General features: G+C 36.1%; 1 protein-coding gene across 1 annotated transcript; it reads left to right on the top strand.

The window, feature by feature from the left end:
* Positions 1-2,891: 2,891 nt before the first annotated feature.
* Positions 2,892-10,228, top strand: taf9 (TAF9 RNA polymerase II, TATA box binding protein (TBP)-associated factor). Its single transcript, XM_042430162.1, has 7 exons — positions 2,892-2,998; positions 4,336-4,417; positions 5,679-5,815; positions 5,907-6,041; positions 6,138-6,219; positions 7,804-7,917; positions 9,165-10,228. Exons 1-7 carry the CDS (start codon positions 2,963-2,965, stop codon positions 9,320-9,322), a joined length of 744 nt encoding a protein of 247 aa, XP_042286096.1. The 5' UTR covers positions 2,892-2,962; the 3' UTR covers positions 9,323-10,228.
* The last annotated feature ends 698 nt before the right edge of the window (positions 10,229-10,926 follow it).

Below are 10,926 nucleotides of genomic sequence, written 5' to 3'. Positions count from 1 at the left end.
GTTCAGAGTTTGTAGAAACCTTTAGAGAGATATTGTACTTTCTACTCGACAGCTGGAGTCACTGGTAAAGCTTTGAGATTAAAAATTTGACATAAAATAACGATGATAAGCTTATAAATCACACTGTGAATCAGACATCTATGAGTTTCATTAATAAAGAGACATTTCTCCTCTAAACGTCTCACATGGTTTCAAATAAATAACCGTTTCTGTCGTCAGATTCATCTCGTTTAACGTCTTGTAGTTCAAACTGCAGCAGCTACATCAGTAAAACATTCATAATGTACTTTATAAACATATTTGATCTATAATTAACAGCCAAATTAATACTTTAGGTGAAGTTAGTCAGTAATACTTGTGTACTTTTGTGGTGTTTCTACTTGTATTTAAGGATCTGAGTTCTTCTTCACCTCCTCTGTCACAACCTTTACATGTGAAAGTTCACATCGGCTGCTGTTGGTCAACAGTTTTTTTTTTTTATCGCAGCACTGTGGACTCGACTCGTTCTCCTCCGTCAGTCCTTTGAGAACATTAGTCATCTAGAAACCTGCCACGGCTCTTCTTCTGAGGATTTCGTTTTGCTGACTAAAGCGATAAGACTCGATACCGAGCGTCTTTTACGACTTCTGGGAATATCTCTTATCAGCTCAGCTCGCAGCATTCACTCAAATGTACAGTTTTTTTATGTATTTCTCCATATTTAAGTAACTTTAATCTGCAGGAAGATGATAAGTTAATATTCATTTAAAACAGTTCCTGGATCTGATTTGATGAAAAAAGTCCATAAAAATAAAAATTAGGTTATTTCAGGAAGTTGTTTTAAAGGATCATTCTGCTGTTTTTGAATGGTTTTTTTTCTGCTGCAGATGTTCAAAAACAAGACACAGCTGTTCATTTAACAAAGTCTGAGATTCAGAAACAGTATTTTGCAATATAAATATCTGTGAACTTTGTCAAAGTGTCGACCTCTAACCTTCCCAAAAACTATCATGGACATAATAATTTGATTTCCTTTTTACATCATCTTACACCTGAAAGCATGAAATGTCACAAGTTTCATTGTGTTTGGGACATTTATTGTAATTTGTGCTGTTTTACTACCATATTTGTAATAATTTCATGTTTAAAACTTGAGAGTGAAGAGTTTCTTCAGATAAATGAATAAATAAATTATGCAGTTTCCTTGTAGATTTATACCAATCTAGCAAATAACATATCATGAGGAAACTGGCTGTCATGCATGATAGTATAACAAAATATTATTACTGTAACACACTGACACTGCACTCTTAAAATCATGTTTCTTTTATCTTTATCACAACGTCGTATTTGTGTCTTTAGTCCTTTATTGTCTGATATTTGACATTTATCTTTTTTTTAGGAGAATATCATGTAATAATATAGAGTTCATTACATTGTTTCATGCAGGATGCAGGAGGAGCTCAGACTCAGTGTTCGGTGTGTTTTCCTGTAGCGCCTCCTGCAGGTTTTCTTCTGTCTCTGCTCTGTTTCAGGGTTTGGTCCTCATTAAGTGTCTCTCTCTGTAATTGAATGAAATTATTGATGCCAAAATGTAAAAATACCTCCATTAAACTTTTTTTTTTCACTTTAGTTATGTAATTTTACCTAAGTCACATATAAAATATTAAAATATCTGAACAGTTGCATATTTTGTAAAGTCCTAATGACGTAATTGAAAGTATAATTCTGCTTATGGCTGCTTCAGGTGAAGCTTTGTGACACTGTTGGTTGGTTTAGACGACAATAAATCATATTAAAGGTAAACGAGGAGAGTGTATCTATCGCTCATATCTTCAGAAAACATCAACTGTTCAGGAAGCGACACAGAGATCACTGCTGATTCTTAAAAAGATTTCAGATGAAGATTTGACACAATGGATAATATAACAAGCTTTTAAAATACAACACATTGTTAAAGATGAAACCAGTGGTTTCCAACCTTTTTGGCTTTTGACGTCTTACAAAAAGCAGTGTGTAGTCGGGGTCACATTTCACATGTCTATGAGTTGTTAACAGCTCCACCAAATAGTGATTTTTCCCTCTAAACTTCTCACATGCTTTCATTTCAATAAATGTTCAAATGATCCAATATTTCAGCAAAAATCAAAGATTAGAGAAAAAGTCCAAAAACTGAAAACAGATTTGTGTATCAGAACTTTGTTTTTTCTTCTTTCCTCTCCCATTAATCATCTCACCACCCCTCAGATTTATCTGCTGACCCTTTGGAGGGGCCCAACCCCTAGGTTGGGAACCACTGGACTAAACTAGCTAACTGTATATAAAGTAGTGTAAACTAGCTCCACCTCCAGCAGCTACAACAGTAACATGCTGCTCTAACACTGATGCTTCACTATTAATAATCTAATGATGTCATATATAATAATATATCAGTCAGAGGGACCAAACCACTACTTTTACTGCAATACTTTACTACATCAAGCTCATAATACTTATGTACTTTTACTGCAATACTTTAACTACATCAAGCTCATAATACTTATGTACTTTTACTGCAATACTTTAACTACATCAAGCTCATAATTTTTATGTACTTTTACTGCAATACTTTGACTACATCAAGCTCATAATACTTATGTACTTTTACTGCAATACTTTAACTACATCAAGTTCATAATATTTGCATTTTTGTACTTTTACTGTAGGAGGATTTTTCATGCAGGACTTTTACTTGTAGTGGAGTATTTTTACGTTGTTATATTATTATTATTATTATTATTATTATTATTATTATTATTATTATTATTATTATTATTATTATTATTATCATTATTATTATTAACTATCACCTGTTTGAATACTATTGTTTTTAGTAATTGCATTATGGGTCTTGTAGTCTCGTCTGTGATGATAATCTCGCGGGAAGTCCATGTGAACTGGAAGCAGAAGAAGAAGAAGTGAAGGCGCTGCGGGGAAAATTAAAATGTCTGCTCCAAAAACCATCCCGAAAGATGCTCAGGTAACGTTAATAAAACAGTTAGAAACAGTTTTTCCTCACTGAGCTGCAGTTTGAACAAATCCCGGTCGTTGTTTTTGTTCAGTAGCGCGGTTAACGTGAACAACGGATGCGACAAACGTTAGTTAGCTTGTGAAGCTAACGTAGCTTTCAGACGTCCATTCACAACAATAGCCACCAGCTAGCATGTTAGCCTAGCCGGTAGCCGGTGTTTGGGTGTAAACAGAAGTGTCTTCAGTGCATATTTGGCTCAGAGTTTTTAAATATTCATCTCTGCTATAAACTGATGCTGGATTTATTAACTTTAACGGTACTTGAGGCTTTTATCAGAGACACCGAAACACCGGGACGTGACTGCAGAGGTGTTGCGGTTAAACTGTCATCTGAGTTTAAAACCAACCAGGGAAGTTGTAGTTTACTGGTGTTTTCAGTGTGTTCTGGTGTGTGTTGGTGTGATAAACAAGCTGCTGGTTGTTACTAAACATGATCACAACCTGTTCACAGTGATGCACTATGTGGCCAATAGTATGCGGACAGATATTAAAGGACGCGTTCACTGTTTGTCGGACAAAACAAGACGTTAATCACAGACTCTGGAAACTCGGGATGGACGTTTTGTACAATTAGCCACACAAATAATCAATTAATTAATATTGAAAATAATAGTTAGTCGCAGCCTTAATGTCTCTTAAGGCTCCAAAGTTCAGCTGTTCCCTGTGGCTGCAACTATTCATTATTGATTATCAGCATTTTTTCCCTTTTTTCTGATGTTTTATAAACCAATTGATTAATTGAGAAGTTAATCAACAGATTATTTTTATCATCAACTCATCTGAAAACTGTTTTCACTCTGGAGACGCTGAAAACAGAAAATTATTGATAAATTAGACAAACTCTCACTATAAACTGATCCTGATCATGTTGTTTTAGACTCTGCTGTGTTAGTTGAGCTTTGAACCTTCGTGTAATCAGAGGCGGAGACTTGCTGCTTCAGTCACACCTGTTCCCACTGGACTGGGAGTCAACCAGTACAACCAGTCTGCTGCAATGGGGCAGCTGGGAAATCTTGAATGTGTCACTGTGGATTCAAACAGACATCCGTCCCAAACAGAAGCTTCAGCAGAAGTACTCTGAAGTGTCAAAACACAAAGAAATGTACAACTGCAACAATTAATCAGCAGCGATTTTTATAATCGATAATCCTCTGCTTCCAGCTTCTTAAATATGAATATTTTCTGGGTTCTTTAGTCGTTTTTGGGGTCGTGGATTAAACGACTTCTAGATGAATGAAATGAAAACATGAGTCGCGGTTCTGATGTTTAAACGTGTTTGTGTTGCAGGTGATGATCCAGATCCTGAAGGACATGGGCATCACTGAGTACGAACCACGAGTCATCAACCAGATGTTGGAGTTCACCTACAGTAAGTGAACGTGGCTGTTTGATCAATATTCTCTATTGATCACAGACGGTTTGGTCTCCGGAGGTTTGACGTCGTTGTTTATGTGTCTCGCAAAAACTACAGACGGAAACATCTGCTGAGAGAAATGAAAGATTTGATCAGAGCTGCAACGAACAATTAATCTGTTGATTGTTTCCCTGATCAATCGTTTCATCTATAAAATATCAGAAACCTTCAGATGTTTTGTTTTCTCTGATCAACATGTTCAGTTTATTGTCGTAAACGACAGAAAAGCTTCAAAATCTCACGTTTTATATTTTCCAACCTGCACATTTTCAGCATTTTTGCTTTTAAAAAAACAACTAAATGATTATCTGATGATCAAAATGGTTGCCAATTAATCTTCAGTTGATTGATTAATTGATTATCAACTAATTGTTGCAGCTCTACATTCATGAGTCGTCACTTCCAACATGAATCGAGTCACATCAAAATAAAACTGAATCTGACTTGATGAAACTTTCTTTTATCAAATTAGTTTTTTAAATTTAGCATCTAAAAACTTATTTAATAATAAAAAATCATGTTTATTGATTGAAGGAAGTTGAGCTGCAACAATTTGTCAATTAATCAGCAAATATTCTGATAATCAAGAAATTGTTTTAATCATTTTTTTTTAAAGCAAAAAATGCTGCAAATGTTCTGATTTCAGTTTCTCAAATGTGATGATTTGATGTTTTTATATTTATGACAGTAGACTCACTAGTTATTGTCAGTTTTTTAGTATTTTAATGTTTATAAACCAAATAATTACTGAGAAATTAATAGTTAGTTGCAGCTCTGATATCAAATATTCACATCATACTTGTTTCTCTGATGAGTTTTAATAAAGATAATTAATTAATTAATTACAGACTGAATCCTTTCAGTGTTTTTAACCTTTTGAATCCTGTTTTCACGTCGTGACGATGAAACAAACTTGATTTTCACGTCTGTTTGTAATGTTTTATGTTCCTCAGTCTGTTTTCATTATTAATTAATCTGCAGATTCTCTTCTTGACTAATCGATTAATCGTTTTGTCTATAAAATGTCAGTTTTTTTTATTCTTAGAGCTGAAAGTGACGTCGTCGATCAACAGTTCAAAGATCCTGAATTTACTTTCATGTTTGACACAGAAAAGAACATTTGAAGCATTTTTTAGATGCTTTTATATTGTAGTAATAGTTTCTGATTTACTTCCTGTCGATCAGCTGATCGAAGCTTTAACGTTTGTCATCACAGGATACGTGACGACCATCATCGAAGACGCCAAGATTTACGCCACACACGCCAAGAAGTCCAGCGTGGACGCCGACGACATCAAACTGGCCATCCAGTGTCGTATGGACCAGTCCTTCACCTCGCCGCCGCCGAGAGACGTAAGAAGCCTCCTCGTCCTCGTCCTCGCCGTCCGCCATGATTGTTTTCTGAGAGCCGGTTGCTTTAATCTTTGATCTCTGCTGTGTTCAGTTCCTGTTGGAGGTGGCGAGGCAGAAGAACATGACGCCTCTGCCGCTGATCAAACCGTACACGGGACCTCGACTCCCTCCGGACCGCTACTGTCTGACGGCGCCAAACTACAGACTCAAATCTGTTCAGAAGAAGGTGAGAAGTCGTCGCTTCTCCTCCCGAGTTCTTTTCTTTCTCTCTTTTTTTTTTTGTTTTATCCTCTGAAACTGATGTTTTTTTTCTTCCCTCCAGGTGTCGTCGTCTGCCGGCAGGATAACGGTGCCTCGTCTCAGCGTCGGCGCCGTCTCCAGCAGACCGAGCACGCCGACCCTCGGTGAGCCTCTCGCCACGTTAACCTGTAGTGTAGCTGTGAGGCTGTAGAGGGCGCTACACGCTACAAACTACTCTTAGCCACCATGACATCATTGACTGGACTCTCGGCCGGTAGAGTCGCCTCCTGCTGGTCGTTAGAGAGGACGAAGGTTAACGTCACTCTTCAGACCAGCAGCTTCCTGCTCGTTTAAAACACATTGTCTTGTGCAAACGACTTTAATCCACATCAGCGTCTCCAGATTGTTTTTATTCTCTACTGAAACTGAAACAATCTGGTAAAATCAGACCACATTTAAAACCTCGTTAAGTTTTTATATAATCAAAGAAAACATCCGTTCATTCTTCTTCTTCTTCTTTAAACACTCATCAGCTGCACATTCCTCTGTTCTCTGTTAAAGAGCAGCCGAGAGCGACGCTAAAATGAGATCCGCTTTAAAAGTCAGTCCACCTTAAGTGAGCCTGTTCAGGCTACGCTAACGTCGCTAACTTCGGGGCTAACCCCCCCCTCAGATAGACGAGTGTTTTCTTTGTCTGGAGGAGCTGCAGCCGATGCTCAACAATCACCGCCAGATCAACAACTTCCTGCTAAACTTTTCCTGCTCCCTTCTTACCCCACCTACTCCTCCTTCTTCTCCTTCTTCTTCTTCTCCTTCTTCTCCTTCTTCTTCTTCTCCTTCTCCTCCTTCTTCTTCTTCTCCTTCTCCTCCTTCTTCTTCTTCTCCTTCTTCTCCTCCTTCTTCTCCTTCTTCTTCTTCTCCTGCTGTACACCGTTTATGTCACTTTCCTGCCGCTCGCTCATTTACACTTATTATTCCTTAACGGAGCTGCGCTGCTCTCGTATCTTTCACGTTGACGTCCTTTGAAGAAGGAAGAGAAAACGACTCAAATCATCCACAATAACGTGTTTATATTATTGTGTCACACAGTGAGAATCATTTAGTAGCTCGTTTATTAATGATCGTCCGGTGCACCAAGTTTTTATATAATCAAAGAAAACATCCATCCATTCATTCTTCTTCTTCTTCTTCTTCTTTAAACAGTGTCTGTGCTTCACTGCTGCTGGGAGTTAAAATAATAATGAAATGAAACAGAAGTTTTAAAGTAAATGTGAAGAACAACGACAGTAAAACTGTTTATAAAAGTCATTATATGTTAAAGTTAAACTGGATTTTATTAAAGCTGCAACTAATATTTATTATCATTATCGATTAATCTGTTGATTATTTTCTCGATGTCATAAAATAGTGAAAATCACCTGTTTTTATTTATTTCTTAGAGTCCAGAAAAACTTCAAATCTTCACTGTTGAGAAGCTGCGAGCAGAACTATAAAAACAATTTGATTATCAAAATAGTTGCTGATTGATTTCCTGTCGATCAGCTAATCGATCATCAATAATTGTAGTAAATATTAATAATGAAGCTTTGATGCTGTTTAATGTTTATAAAAGTCATTTTCATCTCGTTGCTCATAAAACCTTTTAGTGACTGAATGTTTTTCTGAACCAGTAACAGATGTGTCTGTTGTTCAGTCCCAGTTAAACCAGTATGTGTGAGTACTGGATCTGTGTGTGTTTTTCTCTGCAGGAACTCCGTCTGTTCAGTCCGTCACCACTAAAGTCGGAGCTCCGGTGTCTCTGACGGGTCAAAGGTTCACCGTTCAGATGCCACAGCCCTCTCAGACGGCCACCACCAAAACCAGTAAGAACCACTGATTTACATCTGATACCAGTTTAATATCAGACTTCAACCACTGACACGGTTCTGTTTATCAGGAAAACGACGAGATTTAAAATCTTTATTTTAGTGTTTTGGACAAAATATGAAATAAATTTAATTAATTACAAACTAAATGAAACAAACGTTGCTGCAACGATAAACAACGATTGATCACCAATTATTTAATAATTGATGAATCGTTTTGAGTCTTTTTGTTTAAGAAAAAAATAGTAAAATTCTCTGATTCAGGCTCTTTAATTTAAATATTTTCAGTTTCTTTCGTCTCTTTGACGATAAAGACGTCGTCTTTAGGAAACACTGATCAATACGTTTGATTTCATAAGAAAATAATCAACAGATTAATCAATAATGAAGTTAAACAGCAGGAAACAGAGTTAATGTAGTTTAAGGATGTTTAATTTATTTTAAACTATTTACAGTTTTTACAGGAAGGATCAATAAATCAAAACTAATAAATCAATAATAATCAAAGTGAACCAGAATGAAACAAACAAACTTTATAAACAAGTGAAGATGTTTCAGCTGATTTATATATTATATTTAATATTCTCGTCACATTATTAATATTATTATTAATATTATTATTAATCTAATAATATAATTAATATTGTAGAAAGACGTTTATTTGTCACTGACGTCTATATCTGCAACGATTTTAATAATCAATTCATCGTTTTACAAAGTTTAAAGAACAACATTATTATTAAATCATCAGTAATAAACAGGTGAACATTAAACAACACCCGTAACCACGGTAACAGCACATTAAAGATGGCGACAGCTGCAACTAACGATTATTTTCATCATGAATCGTCTCTAAAACATCAGAAAACTCAGAAATATTCAACTTATTATTATGTAAAATAATTATTTAATCTCCTGGAATCATCAAATGTTTGCTTGAATTAATTAATTGATTATTTAATTAGTTGCAGATTAATTAACTTTTAATAAATTAAATGAGCAACATTTGATTAAAACTAAAACAGATTAATGTGAAAATATAAAATCTACTGATTTACAGAACAAACTGTAAATAAATATCAACAGTCAACACAAAGTGATTATTTTCTCAGTTAATTGATCGTTTAATCGATGAAATGTGATGTCTTCAGTTCTCTGTCAGATATTTGAGAAGGTGGATTATTTCCTGTGGAGTGAAAGTTTAACCGCCGCGTCTTCTCTTCTTCTTCTTCTCGTCCCGACAGCGACGCCGTCCACGCCGGCCGTCTCCAACGTCCTCATCAACCCGTCTCTGATCGGCTCCAAGAACATCCTCATCACCACCAACATGGTGTCGCAGAACTCCGGCGGCGAGTCGCTGAAGAGGAAACACGAAGACGAAGACGACTACGACGCTTTATGACGACGAGACGGAAGACGACTTTTTAATAATCTATAAAAAAAAACAACCCCCCAAACATCGACCTTCGCTACAGCTCGCCAGAAACTGAACTCCTGTTAGTTTTATTTTTTTTTTAGTTTTCTAGGACTTTGAATCTAACGTCACTTCCAGTCACACCAGTAAAACCAGTCTGCTGGGTGTCGACCAGTAAAACCAGTCTGCTGGGACGCTCAACAACCAGAGGAAGCTGCGCTCATGTTTCACTGATTTACAATAAACGGCATTAAAACAATAAAAAAAACAAAAAAAACGTGCTGCGACTCTTCATATAAAAGAAGCTTTAAAGGAACATTTCACCCAAAATCTACATTTGAAACATTAATACTGATATTTAAATAAAAACATGATATAACCTTTATTATTAGCAGGTTACTGTATAGTTACTGAAATATTACTGTGATGTTTGTAATTAGTTCTGCCTCATTGTTCTTCAGGTTGATTTCCACTAAATATCCCCTTTCTTCTTGGCCCTTTGTTACCGTGGTTACACCCACTGTTAATACCAAGCTATTACTTAACCTTCTGATGTAAAACTAAACTATAAAGTCTCTCTGTTCAGTTTTTCATTAACAGGTGAAACAGAAAGTCAACAAACCTCAAAGTCTGTTTGTTAGGAAACCTGCAGAGAGGTTTACTGGTTTACTGGGTTCAAACTGGGTTCAAACTGGGTTTAATTTGGTTGAAAACAGCTGCAGTGGAGGGAAAACGCTTCCAGAGAGAGAGAACGAAGAGAGAAGAGGAAGAATTTCAGGATGTTATAGAGCAGAAAGAAGAAGATTCAAACTACTGAGATCAACACTTACAACTAGATGAATTATTGTTCTGCATGTTATTAAAGTGTGATCTGTATCTGGAGGGAAAAACATGTTAAAAGGACGAGTTCCCAGTGTTCCCAGTGTGTTAAACCAGCAGTCAGGTGTCTGTAATCATTCCTCCTGTTCATACTGGATATTAAAAGATCCTTCAAATGTGCTTTCAATGCATTTAAAAGTCTGTGTGAAGCTTTTTACAGTCTTTTTAAGCATCAAATTCCCTCTTTGTGTTTCCCTGTTGAGCTGCAGGTGGAAGTATAGTAACAAAAAGAGGAACTTTGGCACTAAAAAGACTGTAACGTTGAAAGATATCTACTTGATTTGAAGCTTCAGACTGTGGATTTTGTCCTCCATCACTTCCATTGTAAGGTCATTATGAAGGGATCTTCTGATGGTCAGTATGAACAGAAGGAATGATTACAGCAAGAAAAACAACAGTTTTAATGTTCATTTGATGACTGACTGTTGGTTTAAGACTCACTTGATAAACTGTGAACTCGTCCTTTAATATCAGGTGTAAACGAGGCCTGAACTTTAAAAAAACGAGACTGAAACAGGCTGTAAAAGATCTTTTAATACAGATATGAACATTACACACGATCGTCTTCTTAATCTGTTTAACGGTTGTTGACTTTTGATAGAAACAGGTTTCTGCAGCTTCACCAGTTTAAATTTAAGACCTTAAAAGACATTTTTAATACCACATAGAAAACATTTTAATATGTTTCAAAGTATGAAAGATAAAAGTGAAAA

The sequence above is a fragment of the Thunnus maccoyii genome, chromosome 13 (genome assembly GCF_910596095.1).
Source record: "Thunnus maccoyii chromosome 13, fThuMac1.1, whole genome shotgun sequence".
NCBI lineage: Eukaryota > Metazoa > Chordata > Actinopteri > Scombriformes > Scombridae > Thunnus > Thunnus maccoyii.
Note: the sequence above shows the minus strand (reverse complement) of the source record. Positions and strands in the feature narration are given on the sequence as shown.